A 15,048-nucleotide genomic window follows, 5' to 3' on the forward strand; every position below is an offset into this window, starting at 1 on the left:
CATCGTAATGTTGGTTTTGATTAAAACCTCAAATTTTTTTTTTCTACACGAAACCAATATTTGCCCTATCCTATAGAGCAAGTAAAAATGTTTATCCAACGAGTTCAAATGCGATGCTAACAAAATGAGTTCTGAATAAATTTAAGAGACGTCACTGCTTTTTTGGTCTTTTCTGTACTCATTATTTCGTACTGGTACATAATACTATTCTTTACTTCATACTTCTCCAAGCTATATCTTCGATGACGGTTTTGTCATTTCTGCGGTCAGCGACACTACAATAGTCTTGAAGGTTTCTATGTCAGCCAACTTCTGCTGCCATGTACTGTGTGGTGATAATGTCTCTCTATCTTCAATTGAAATTATCGTTTATAAGTATATTTTTAGAACGCTCTGCGCCCATAAAAGTTGAATAAAGTCCAAAACAAATTTCAGTTCAATTAATTCATTTGAAGCAAGATGTCGAATCCACAGCAGTCTATCGTTTATACCAAGGTAAATATGCCGCATACATATTTTTGTTTTTTTTTTATATATTTTTTGTTTGTTTTTAATTTTTAAAACATTATTTATTATTTGTTATTTAAAAGCTTTTCATAAATAATGAATTTGTGGATGCAGTTTCGGGAAAAACATTTGAAACAATCAATCCAGCTACAGAAAAAGTTATTGCTAGCGTTTCAGAGGGTGATAAAGTAAGATGTTTATTTTTTTTTTTGTATTGATTTTTCAAGGGAACATAATTTTTCTACTTGGTGAATTAATGATCGATTCTAGGCTGATGTTGACCTTGCTGTAAAAGCGGCCAAAAAGGCATTTTCCTTAAACTCAGAATGGAGAAAAATGGAATCACAAAAACGTGCCGACTTGATTATAAAGTAAGTAATAAATTATTTTATATGCAAAAGAGGTGTGTTATTTTGTTTTATCTACCCGGCCGGCATCGGCATAAAAAAAAATAGAAATAAGTCTTATCAAAATTTCGATCATAAGATACGCAGAGTTTTAAATTTAAAATCCACTTCAATAGCAAATTAACAACATCCGTTATCAGAATAAATTTTTCCATGCATACCTATTATACTTTTAGCTTTATGCACATATAGAATACCTAAGCCAAAATTTTGAATTTTAATTTGACTTAGATGTTGGACTTCTTGTCACTTTTTTTTTTTTTTTTTTTTTTTTGTTTCTATACAAAATTTTCAAAACTCTTCTATCAGGAAAGTATTGTGGAAGTCAATTCGAAACATCATTGTAAAATAACTTATGCAATGCATACATAGTTGCGACATTCTTTAACGAAAAAACAAAAATCTTGCATTAGATATTGTTGCTGTATAAAAATACTAGATTTATAAGTCTCCAACTCCAAGCTTAAACTCTTCCATTTTTATTAATTTTTTTTTTATTTACATTATAAAAAATGTGTATTGGAAATTTCGAATAACCAAATATTTGCTTTGCAGATGCTTAAATAGAAATTTTGATAGGTATAAACCAAGACAGTAGCAATTTATTTTAAGGAGGGGATACTAGGCCTGTAAAAGTAACGACAAAATGAATACCCGCATGTATACGTTACTTTTGATACTAGTACCCGCATCAATAATATCGTTACTCGTTACTTTCGTATGTTTCGCATTTTTCGCATATTTCGTATGTTTCGGGTGTTTCGCATGTTTCGTTACTTTCGTTACTTTCGCATGCTTCGTGTGTTTCGTACATTTCGTATATTTCATGTATTTGATAGGTTTCGTATGTTTGGTATTTTAAGTATGTTTCGTACATTGGTATATGGGTGTAAAAATTTTTTTTTTTGAAAAAAACCAAAAACAATTTCTATAATCTAAGCTACATTTGAAGGTCATAAACATAAAAATTAGTTGCGGCATTCTCATGTAGGTAATAAGAGGAATTTTTTTCGTTTTTTTTTTAATCAAACGTGGAAACTTTTTTGACTTTTTTCCAAATTTTTCGACAAAACTTTGGTAATTTTTTGTTTATATTCGTTCAGTAATCTTATCACAATTCTTTAGAGACCTTTATTTCAAAAGTACAAGGCGCAGATCTCGAAATATTAACACTTCAATACAGCCATGTCGAACAATTTTTCATTTATTTTTTCTATTGAGAGTGATTTTCAAACCTCGTTTTCTCTGCTTTTTTTTGTGTTGAAAATTTTGCACCGAAAATAAACAAATTTTTTGAAAAACCAAAAAACTTTTGTACATTCTTAAGCTAAATATCAATACCATTAACACCAAGGCCATAAACAGATTGGTTGCGTCGTGGATATACATATTTCGGCCAAATAGAGAAAATAAAAAAACGTCTCTTTTGATATTTCTGTATAAATTATCGACAACACAATGATTATTGAACCTTGGCACTGCTGTTTTAATCGAGACAAAAGTAAACTCCAGTTAATTATCTGCAGTTAGCATTCTGACTATGGTTACGATACCGACACGAGATGCGAAATGCGACAAATTGAGTGTATCACTTCATTTCGTATCTCTTACATCGGATTTAGTATTGAAACTGGAATCGCGTCGTTACTCGTATGTTTCGTATCTCGTACGTTTCGTATGTTTCGTTACTTCAGTACCCAGTAACGAAACATACGAGTAACGATACTTTTTAGAAAGTAACGTTTCGTTACTCGTTACTGAAGTGAATACCCGCATTTTAGTAACGAATACATACGATTTGTTACAGCTCTAGGGGATACTAATACTATTTTGAAAGTGTAACATTGATCAACACAATCGTTTTGTTACAGAAATCAAAATACATTTTTCTTAATGTTTTAGGTGTGCTGAGATCGAATCCGAAGTCAAACAAAAATTTTTCACATCACGTTTTTCAGATACATATTCTCTTTAGAAAAACAAAAATGCTCTTTCGGGAATGCAAATAGAACGTTTTACGTTAGATATGTCAAAATTTTAAAGCGATCGGTTAAGAGCTTCTCAAGATTCGTTATCAAACGGATATGAGCTTACGATTTTTGTTTGTGTTAAGAGTAGATACATGTGTATAAAAAACAAGTTGACTTCAACTTAAAATTTCTCGAAGAAGAAAAGTTTTCTGACTTTGAACTCAAGCTCAACACACGAAAAACCTTTAGAAAAATTTAATTTTTTTTTGTAAACAAAATCTTGTTGATCAGTGTATTTTTTTTACTATAATTGCATAATGTTTTTTTTATAACAATAGCCGTGTTTTGTTTGCAAATGGTACTCAGTATGTTTTTAGTTTTCATTTTAAATGTAAATGTAAGAAAATGAAAAAAGGCGAATTACTTATAGAGGCCCAATTTTTTCAAACCTCAGATAGAGCTTATTCCTAGGAATAAAAGTTTTTTTTTATATTGACATTTATTTTTCTAATAGTCTATCTGACGATTTAAAAATCAGGGCTAAATCTAAGGAATATATCAACAAAAGTTATGTACATTAATCTAAATAATCTATACAAACTGCTCTTTTTGAATAAATTAAAGTTATTTTTAGTTACTGACATTGATAAAGATTGCGGAAAATTTTTTAACGGTATTTGAATCTAATCTTTCCAATTATAGCGAATTAATAAAAAATACTCTAAGAAACTGTTTAGTTAAAAATTCATAAACAAATTTTAAAGTGTTTAGAATCATAGCCACCCCTCTACCCCCCTCTGTAGTCACTCAGCTACGCCCTTAGTATACGTAATAAAGTAATAAACAATACATGACGCATTCCAAAAAAGTCGAAGTCAAGTAATGCACAATAAAATCGAAATATTATTGGCAGAAATTATCCCAATAGTTTAGTTAATTTTAGCTGACTCTTTTATTTCACTAGATAATAAATTGGTAGCATTTTTTACATAATTTAATGTGTATAATAATCTTAATATAGAACTAGGAAAGAGTTGGTAACTTAGTATTAAAAAATATATCAAAGAATACCTAGATGTGAAGAACAATAACAACGTAGGTATTGAGTATGAAACAGATGTTTTCAAATTCCAAGTCAATGTCACAGAGAACAATATTATGATTTGCAGCTTTGTGCTGAACTCTGAAACTTAACTCTAGATTTTGGATTTGAATATATACCTAATAACCGTGATGTTAATGGTTAACTAAGCTGGTTATCATTCCCAATTTCTACATGTATCTTGATGTTATTCTGCATGAACAGAAGGACTTATATTTTTCTACCGAATTCGACTTACTTATTGGGTCGTATGAAAAAAAATGAGCTTAATCTCTTTTCTCACTTTCCAGAACATTTTCTTAAGATCATAAGTACCTGGGTTGCAAAAGTCGATACGATTGTACTTTATTCGATACAGTTGGCTTGGCTTAAGTACACAAATACACTTTTACTAAATTCGATACAGTTTTGTCCTTCCGCTTATATCAATGTCAAAGGTATTCTGGATCAATTTTTTCTTTTCAATTCTTCTAAGACATTTTTAGAACTACACTTTTGATTTGAATTTAAAGTCTGTATTTAATTTTCTTCGAAGAAATAAAACTTTCTTTTAAGGACATTACTTTTTTGTTAACATGTCAGATTTATTAAAAAAAATTGCCACAGGTTAGGTTTTTTAATTTCTTCTTTTGAAAATTGACCTCAATTTTTATAGCTATTGACGATAAGATTTAAGTCTATATTTTGAAGTTTAATACATTTGCAATAAAACTGCATAATTAATCACTAAAGGTTTTTTTTATAGGACCAAAGTTTTGAGTTGTAATGAAACATCAGTGTATTGCAGTTGTAAACAACCCATTCCTTATCACAGTAACAAAGAACAAAATCAAAAATGCACTCAAAAGTTTTTCAGAATTTTTTTGAAATTAATTTAGTTTTTGGTTTATCTTAAATAGTCCAGTAATTTTAGGTTTTATCTGCGGAATTATGCCTACGTTTGAAATCGCTCTATTCCGAAAACAGTTTATTTTACAACTTCCGAGCAATAGGTCGCGAGTTATATGTATGCGAAAAAACTGATTTTCGTGACCTTTTGACCTCTTTAATTTCTGTCGCCGGCGCAAATCAATGTCGATTTTTCACATCTTCATAACAACTCCGCCGTAACGAAAAGGTCTATACCAAAATCGAGCCCAGTAGGAATTTTTCCGCAGATTGGGGTTAAAAATGCCTGGGCTAAAAGTTATTCGTTCATTAAAAATAAATTTTTCGACTTGTTCTTTAAAAAATTTGAAAGATTCAAAAAGTACAATTCCATACACTTTTTATTTCACTTTCGATACAATGCTCAAAGACGACTTTTCATCCCTGGATCATACTCAAGTAAATGAGATTGTTCTCAAGAAAATGTTCTTAAAAGTGACAAAACATTATGATAGCAAAATATATTCTCGTGGAGACTCTGCAACACTTCATTAAAAGAGAGAGAATGGAATGTACCAAGACAGACCTTAGATCCATAACATTACATTACATTATATTAAACATTTATATTAAAAATAGTGTGTGGAATTTGGATTGTATCCATTGAGCATGATGGGTATCTTCAAAAACTCACCATTAATTTTGTTATTGAAATATTTTATTTATATTCTTTATTATAACTTAAAGTGTTTTTTTTTATGAGTATTGTAGTTTTGTTTCTAGTGTGTTAAAATATCACCATAAAGTCAGTTTATCTTTTTATTATAATCAAAGACGATTTAATCTTAATTTAATTTTTATTTTAGCTATTATAATAATAATAAAATTTACGACAAGGCAATATGTAAATAACTGCACTGAAAAAAAATAACAATTAAAACAATAACACTTTGATGTGGAACTAGCACAGTAAACTAAAACTACCTACACTTAATAGCCAGATTCACATTATTTTATTTCTAAGTTTAAAGTTTGTTGTTAATCTAACATCTTAATTGAACGAAGGTGTATAATTGTATTGTGTATATTAATTAAGAAAACTATTTGATAAATTAAGATGTTACACCCTAGCAAACATTTCCCTTCAGATTTGAGTCATAATTGGTAAACATCAGGGGCGAAAGCAGAAAAAAATGCTTGGGGTGTGGGGTGTTAAAACAGGGTTACATATCGCACCCTCAGTGCAAAAGAGAGAGAACTCAAAAAAGTTCATTTCGAGAAAACGCTTCTGCAAAATACATACTGACTCTAAACTTTCCCCTATAACTTTCCATGGGACAGCAATTTCCATAATGTCAAAGCTCTATTACAAGAACCATTATGTTTATTTTGTAGTTTTAATAAATTAATTATTTAAAATTGTTTAAATTAGGAAAGAGTAGTTATTGGATAAAAACAGTCATAATCTTTCGAATTTTTCGTTTACGTTAACAACAAGCCCTTCAAAAGAAAGACACTTTAAAAAGCAACATTTCCTCATCATTATCTCAAAAATGTCATTTTTTGACTTATCGCTCTTTTGCACTGAGGGTGCGATATGTACAATTTTGAAAAAAATTAGTTCGAAATTTTATTTCTCATTGTTTTCTCAAAACTTTGATTTTGAAAATGAGTTCTTAAAAAAATTCTAAAATTTATTATTTTTTTTTAATTTATATTCATTTTAACATTCAAGTTAATGAACGTTTATGTACAAAAATTTTCATTGAAATCGATTGTGTCGCTTTTAGGTGAAATTTAGACATCACGAAAATGGTTCCGTTAAGAACAGTCCAAGAAATATTTTTTTAATTCAAAAGTATATTCTGATTTGTCACTCACTAATATGTATTTTTGTAATCAAAATCGTTAGATTTGAATTTTAGCTCTTAAACAAAATGTGCAAACATTGCTGACATTGGCGCGATTAAAAAAAAAATATTTTTTTGAAAAAAAGAATAAATAAATGAAGTTGGTACGCCATTTTTAGTTATTTTTTATTAATCATAATTTAAAACCAAACTTTCAAAAAAAATCAAAAACTGATTTTTCAAAAAAAAAAAAGTTTAAAATCCAAACATTTATTTCTTCAAAATTTTATTTTTGATTTATATATTACAGCTATATAAATGCTCTTGTATAAAACATGGCTGGTACAGTAAATGATTTTCGAAAAAAAATTGTCAAAATAACATTTAAATTTTTTATCGAAATCCTTTCAGCCGTTTTTGAGACAATTAAAATATTCCAAAACTTGTATATGGGAGAAACTTTATATTTTTGGTTCAAAAAATTAATTTCAAAAATGCCTCTTAATAATCTTCAAAAACGCTACCAAATTTTAACAAACTTGATGTTAAGGCCCATTTTATTCCATAAGTTTAACAGTTAAAAAACAGAGACACTGTACTTTAAAAAATTATAAATTTTTAATTGAAATTTACAAAATTTATTTAAATTTTTAGGTTAGCTGAGCTCATGGAAAGGGACAAACACACTTTGGCCAATCTTGAAGTTATGGATAATGGAAAAACTTTTGATGCTGCTTGTTTTGATATTGACTGTTCCATCGACACTTTAAAATACTATGCAGGCTGGACAGATAAATTTTTTGGTGATACCATTCCAGTGGCTAGTTTTATTTCTATGACAAAGAAGGAGCCAATTGGTGTTGTTGGTCAAATTATCCCTTGGAATTATCCACTTTTGATGTTAGCATGGAAATGGGGTCCTGCACTGGCTGCTGGTTGCACAATTGTCCTCAAACCAGCTGAACAAACTCCTCTCTCGGCTCTACACATGGGAGCTTTGACTAAGGAAGCTGGATTTCCACCAGGTGTTATAAATATCGTAACTGGTTTCGGACCCACAGCTGGTGCAGCTATTTCCACGCACAATGATATCCAAAAAGTTGCATTCACTGGATCTGTTGAAATTGGTCGTATTATTATGGAAGCAGCAGCTAAGTCAAACTTGAAAAAGGTTTCACTCGAATTAGGAGGAAAGAGTCCAATTGTTGTTTTCGATGATGCTGACAGTAATGTTATATTGAAAGTAAAAGCATTATAGAATTTTTGTTTAACTTTTGTAACTTTTTTTAGTTGATTACGCTGTTGAAGTAGCACACAATGCTCTTTTTGATAATCATGGACAAAGTTGCTGCGCTGGTAGCCGAACATTTGTACATGAAAAGATTTATGAAAAATTTGTTACTAAGGCTGCACAAAAAGCAAAAGACCGAAAAGTTGGAAATCCTTTCGAAAATGGTGTCCTACAAGGTCCACAAGTAGATACTGAAATGTTTAACAAAGTTTTGAATTATATTGAAAGTGGAAAGCAAGAAGGAGCCAAATTGGAATGTGGTGGAAAACGTTTTGGAGATGTTGGATTTTTCATTGAACCAACTGTATTTTCAGATGTTAAGGACGATATGAAAATAGCTAAAGAAGAGGTAAAAATATTACAAAGAAATTGTTTAAAAACTTTCCAAATAATCTAGTATATGCAAATATTTAAGTAGGTATTAAGTTTATTTAGCTATTGAAAACTAAATTTAGAAACTTAAAATTATAATTTGCCCACGTACACTGTGGCGTATACGTGCTATTTTTTTACTATAATTATCTTCCTTTCTATTTAATACAGATTTTCGGACCAGTTCAATCCATTTTCAAATTCTCTTCAATGGAAGAAGTAATTGAAAGAGCTAATAATACATCATATGGTCTTGCTGCAGCTGTTATCACAAATGATATCAATAAGGCTATTCTTTTTGCAAATAGTGTGGATGCTGGATCAGTTTGGATTAATTGTTATGACGCTGTCTTGCCACAAACACCATTTGGTGGATTTAAACAATCTGGATTTGGTCGTGAATTGGGAAAAGATGGTCTCGATAATTATTTGGAAAATAAAACAATAACAATTAAAATGCTTTAAAAATTTCACCAATTTTTTGTAAATACCAAAATGCATAATATTGTTTCAAATAAAATTTTATATTTTGAATTAACATTATTATTTATTTTTAAATCGAAATTAAAATTTGTTTAAGATAAGATTCAAACAAAATCTGTTCAGCAATATGGTACCATACTGAATTACTAACTTTTTTATTTTTGTTTCTTATTATTTTTTTTTCTCTAAGAGGCCAATTTTTCAATTTCCAGATAAACCTCAGTTAGAGCTTATTTCTAGGAAGATCTATTTTTTTATATTGAAATTATTTATTTGATGGCGAAAAATCAGGGCTAAAAGTATTTCTTTATTTTCATAGCTACATAATATGGAATAAGTTTTTTTTTAATTTGAAATCCGGTGTTTATTATTTAAATCTCTTGATGGGTTCTTTTCTTGCTGCAGAGCTTAATAATAAAATTGTCTTGAAAGCTTATTAAACAAAAATCAAGAGGTGATTTTTTTTTTTTTTCAAAAAGTAAGATGCGGAACAGTTTAGAAGGTGTTCAAATGTGATCCATCCCCAAGTGAAAAATTTTTTGTAAAAAAAACTAAATTTGTAGAAGAAAAAGGTACAATAGAACTCCTAGAAGCTGGTGCTCCACAGATGTCCTTTTCCAGGATATCAATCGAATTTGACTTTTACATTCTGACAACATGCATAAAAAAAAATACTGTACACTTAGAGAAAAAAATAGTTAATCGACCATATCACGAATTTCATTCGATTCGGAAATTTGCTATGAATCCCGAAAAAAAAACAATCATAAAATCCGATCGTAGCGAGGATTTGTATGCAATGTTTCATTACGAACGGATTCCGTGATTGTTGTTTCGGAAATCGTATAAAATTTAAGATAGAAATGGAATTTGTGTTAATTTGAACGTTTTCCAAGTACACTGTGGCGTATACGTGTTCTTTTTTTGTTGTTTTTTTACATAGCTATCGGCCCAATCCGTTCAGTTTTATTAACTAGATGATGATAATAAAAGAAATTTTCAGGGTGGTGTAAAATAACTGTAGATACCTACTTTTGTAACTTTTTCATTTTTTTTTTTTTTTTTTTTGCCTTTCTGAGGGAAAAGCCACCATAAAACAACATAAAATCAATGAAAACCACATTGATTTAACTATTCGGAATGATTTTGCGTTGAAGATGAACATTTTAAAATCAACGTGGAAAAAAGGTTAATTTTTGATCGTTTCGTCACATAAATCAAAGTAGTTTATCTTTGAAATAAAGACGTTTCAACTTCAATTTATTTTTTCCCTCAGTGAAGGCTTGTCATCAGAAAAACATCTGGCGAATAACATACAGTGATGAAAAAAATAATAGAAACAAGGTGCTCTGTAACATTTTTCTGTATTTTGTTATGTATATTTACACGCAAAGTTATAAAATTGAAATATGTGCCCTTAATTATGAAAGTGGACTAAGTCACTCCTAAAAATGGCCTCAAATCTAGCCTTAAAATAATTATTATTTAAGGGGTAGGGTTTATTTAAAAGCAAAATTACAGTAAATAAACTTCTTTATTGCTCCTCTAGTGATTTCATAAAAGAAATATAACTAAATCGTTATAGGAAAATTATTATGTACGTTTTTCTTCTTTAAACAATGTAAAAAGTGACTTAGACCACTTTCATAATCATGGGCACATATGTACAATCACTAAACATAACATTTTATAAAAATATAGCTTTAAATCTTCTTTTTCCAAACCATTTAAATCATGGAAAAACTCAAAGCTAAAATTATCAGCGTATTTAAGCTGGAAAAACTATATAACGAAAAACTACAAGAGCTGGGGTCGAATTACGGCACACGATTACGTTAACGTTTTGACTATTTATGTCTCTATTTAATTATTAGAAAACGATAAGGACACATAGCAACCATTCGTTAACGAACGTATGCCGTAATTCGACCCCTGTTCTGTTCAATGTTCATAGTAATTATAATTAATGAACATGGACAATTCAATCCTTGGAATTATTACACTTCTGAGGTCTATCTTTATTTAAAAAAAAATCTTTGTGAATGTTGTCCTTGTTTCAAACATGAGAAAGAAAACAATTCTCAAAAGATTCCCTCGTTTTTTTTAGCGGCAATACATTTTCCAGGGCAATTTAGCTTTCATTGCATACTTTATAAGTTTTTTTTTTTGTTCCTCGGATATAAAATTTGCTGTAGATTCACGACAGGGCCTAATCCTCCAATGAAGTGGCCAGGTTGAAAATTGATTTCTTTTCTTTTTTATATGAATTGACTTAAAAATAAAACATCTGAGAACTATTTTAAATGCTTTTCGTTTTCTTTATTTATATAATATCTGATAATATGAAGATCGCCAATTTTTATAACATTTATACTTTACAAAACTAAATATGCGATGTACTTTAATAATAGTAATAATAATTAGCTGTTTATATAAACCTATAATCTAATTCTTGCTATAACAAATATACTTTTTAATCTTTTATCTGCTTCTATTTAAAATATAAAAGATGTACGCAATTTAACACTTTCAGTTAAAACTTATATTGCATGCTTTGTTTTTTTTATATATAAAAAATCATTTTACCGAAAATGACAAAATATACAGCTTTAATGATAACGAAATTAACTTATCATGCAACATGTAAAATGTTTATGTACATTTACATTATGTATGCATTTATTTTTATGATTAAATAAAATATACATTACATAAAGAAATATTTTGTATAAATGTATAATATATACAATACACAAATTTATTTGTGTTATTTTCTTACTATAGAAGAATCTGTCTGGTTTATTTTTCGTTTAAAATATTATTTGTTGCTACTTTTATTGCAAAATTTTGGTTTTATGTACCTATTAGGTTGTTATAATTTTTGTGTTGAATTAAGAACTAATTTAAGGTGTATAAATATGGCTTAACTATAACTGTCTTGTTATGTAGGTATCATTTAAATAAATTATAGGTATTTTTCATATTCAGAAACTACGAGTAGTTGCTACAATTTTTTTTTAAACTGCACTATTATTTAAAAAATTGTATTTAACGGCCATAGTATTCACTAGTTAAAGAAATTCAAATGTCAAAAATAAATCCAAATCCTTAATATTCACTATTTTAATCCAATCTTAAATCCAATCCAATTTTTTAAATCCAATCTCGTTAAATCCAAACAAATTTAAACTGCTCTCTGGAGTTCTGTTTAACTTTGTAAATCCAGATGTAAAATTCATTTTCACATTGTTCAAATAATACAAAATTTATTGAATAATCACAATTTTTTAAACTAGTGAATAATATGGACGTTAAGGTAAAAAATTGTTAACAATAATAAAAATGCACTCTTTGGAAGAATACATTTTTAAGTTAAAAATCAATTAGATGTCTTTTATAGGCCAGTTATCGTATTCAAATTATTAATTTTTCTATTTTTTAATTCATTATTTCAAGTCCAGAGCATTTTTAGTAGATTTGTACCATCTCCAACCTTTTTTCACAGGGTTGGTGACGTTTTCCCCAAGACATAATCTCCGAACCAAAATCCCCAAACCCAAATCCCCAAACTGAAATCTCCAGCAGCAAAATCTCCAAAATGAAAATCCCCATGGCAAAAGCCTCCAAGCCAAAATCTCCAAATAAATATGTTCAAGGAGTGAATTATGCGATCAAATCGCGCGATTTAATCGCATGATTCACTAATTGAACATATTTCTTTAGGACATAATGATTTGCTTGTTTGTTTTTTGAATGGAAATGATAGCCTAATCCATTTAGAATTAGCTATTTCATCTTTTATTTCATCTTCATACAATAATCCCATCTGTAGTAACTTTTGTTATGAAAATCAACCTACACTTCCATTTATTTATAATTTTGACAAACTTCAAGTGCATTCATAAATTGTTCTTCAAAAACACAATCGTTATCATGTCATAACGGTAAAACGTAAAATAATGTCATGTCCATGCCGCAAGAGCAACGGCGGCGTTTGTAGTAGAAACTGGACATTGGGGATTTGGAGATTTCGTGGAGATTTTGGCAAAAAAATTATTTCTTTGGAGATTTTGTCCATGGAGATTTTCTCTTGGAGATATTGGCAAGTCGGATAATAATTTTGGAGATTTTGCCCCATGGTGATATTTTTTTTTTTTTTTTGGGATTTCGTACTACTCCCTTTTTCTCATATATAATAAAGAATTGGTGGAAAACCGAACGGTAATTTTTCGCACCTGCAAAACTCAGCTTTGGCCGCCATATTACATTTTATTACAAAAGTTAAATATCTCACTTTCTTTTGGTCAAAATATTTTTTTCGCCCGATATTTTAAATGCTAATTTGAGTTTCTCCCGAAGGGAATTAACGTTTTCCGTTATAAATGATCATAAAAAACTTCTCTCGAAATTTATTATTATAAGGAATCAATTTTTCGATGGAACTTATGTAGCTCTCATTTCATACGATTTAATGTTCCCTAAAAATAAATTCCGATGCAGATTCACGATAGCAAAATGAATTCCGGGAAAAAAAAATTCCCCAAGAGATCCACGATAGGGCTCATTGGGTCGTATGCAATAAAAATGAGCTTAAGCTCTCACATATCTCACTTTTCAGTACATTAACTTGAAATCTTTTAATTTACTGAGATAGGTAGATCTTAAGAAAATGCACTGAAAAGTGAGATAGATCTTAAGCTCATTCTTTTTGTATAGTTTTTTTTTACTTTTAATAACTTTTTGCTTTCTCTTGTTTGATTTTTATTAAATATCTTACTTAAGGTGTCACTCACAATCCAGGATGGAGCTCGCCCTCAGCCAACGAACCACTCCAGTCACCTCGGTCCCTCGGTCTCCAGTTACGCACATCAAGTTGGTTGAGGTTGTTCTCCAATTAAGCGTGCCATCTAAGATGAGGTCTTTCACGTTGCCCATCAGGGTTGAAAACAAAAACTCGATGGGCTGGTGCGTCGGTGTTCATACGCTCCTCATGACCCAGCCATCTTAACCGCAGACTTTTTGAAAATTGTATATGTAATGCTGAGAAGACTTATACCTCTGTATAATATATGCCAAGTTTCCATTCATTGGAATACCTAGGTAATAGAAATCTACTTAATAATGTGAAAAGGTTTAAAAAACTCAAAATAGAGGAAAAGTGAAATTATTTTTTTTTTTTTGTCTGGCGGAATTTTGTCCACGTGAAACTCACAATACGGCTGATTTTATCGATTTTAAAAGATTTCGAGTAAATCGAGAAAACAAATCGAGAGAAGCGAAAATTCAATAGGTTTGGAGTTAACCACAGATTTTGCGTGTCTGATTTCTATGGCATAAAATGTAATTTGGGATTGAAACTTGGGTCCAACGTGTGTATTTGAATGATACGCACAAAACCGCATGTCTAAATCTTTTTTTTTTTTTGCAAAGTGAATATACATAATGAGTTTTGGTTCTGATCCACACAAATACGAACGTAATGTATGTACTTCATTGCTTACATATGTGTGCTTGAGCTCCCCTATAGCTAGCATTTATTTCTATATTCCTGCGATTTAATTACATCTTCTATAAAACGCCTTGGAAGTTGAATTTAAATAATTTTACAGGTAAAACTATTAGTAGTATTATTTTGTTCAATTGCAAAAAACAAAATCAGAAAGTTAGCAATAGATCTAATAAAGATTCCAATAGGTAAATTAGAATTCTATAATATTCTACATAAAAAAAACATACTTTTTTCTGCCTACAACAAAGTTAATCTTTTTATTTACATTTTTCAATATAAATTTAATGTATTTATTTAGTTCTTAAGCTAACTATGTTGTCAATTAGTTATCTTAATTTAAAATAATTACTAAATATTTAAAATAAGCCTTTTAAATAATGTTTCGAAATAATTTGGGAATTGACTTTTGAAAAGAAGATGTAATTATGTAGTTTCACTTTTTGTATTCCGTATTCCAATGCTCAATTTGGGCAATTCCAATCAAATCTTTAAAACGGTCTTGGAAATAGATCTATTAATATGCCCAAAATCATATCTCCATATCTCCTTTTGAAGGTTCACTCATTTGTATGTACACTAGGTCGGAGCGAATAAATTCGATTTCAGGCTCCATACGGATCGGATTAGTGTTTATGCATATTGCGCATATTCTCAATTAAACATTCAATTTGTACAACTCAAATAGAATCT

At 29.5% G+C, this 15,048-nt stretch overlaps 1 protein-coding gene across 1 annotated transcript; it reads left to right on the plus strand.

Moving 5' to 3' along the window:
- The first annotated feature begins 368 nt into the window (after positions 1 to 368).
- On the plus strand, positions 369 to 8,904 carry LOC129916538 (aldehyde dehydrogenase X, mitochondrial). Its single transcript, XM_055996543.1, has 6 exons — positions 369 to 495; positions 591 to 695; positions 778 to 878; positions 7,358 to 7,929; positions 7,994 to 8,343; positions 8,538 to 8,904. Exons 1-6 carry the CDS (start codon positions 460 to 462, stop codon positions 8,829 to 8,831), a joined length of 1,458 nt encoding a protein of 485 aa, XP_055852518.1. The 5' UTR covers positions 369 to 459; the 3' UTR covers positions 8,832 to 8,904.
- The last annotated feature ends 6,144 nt before the right edge of the window (positions 8,905 to 15,048 follow it).

The sequence above is a fragment of the Episyrphus balteatus genome, chromosome 3 (genome assembly GCF_945859705.1).
Source record: "Episyrphus balteatus chromosome 3, idEpiBalt1.1, whole genome shotgun sequence".
Lineage (NCBI taxonomy): Eukaryota > Metazoa > Arthropoda > Insecta > Diptera > Syrphidae > Episyrphus > Episyrphus balteatus.

Excerpts from the sequence above, each read along its gene's own strand:
- LOC129916538 (XM_055996543.1), top strand. The coding sequence starts at position 460 with ATGTCGAATCCACAGCAGTCTATCGTTTATACCAAG. Across the intron at positions 696-777 it reads GCGTTTCAGAGGGTGATAAA|GCTGATGTTGACCTTGCTGT; the intron begins GTAAGATGTTTA and ends GATCGATTCTAG. Across the intron at positions 7,930-7,993 it reads TGTTTTCGATGATGCTGACA|TTGATTACGCTGTTGAAGTA; the intron begins GTAATGTTATAT and ends AACTTTTTTTAG.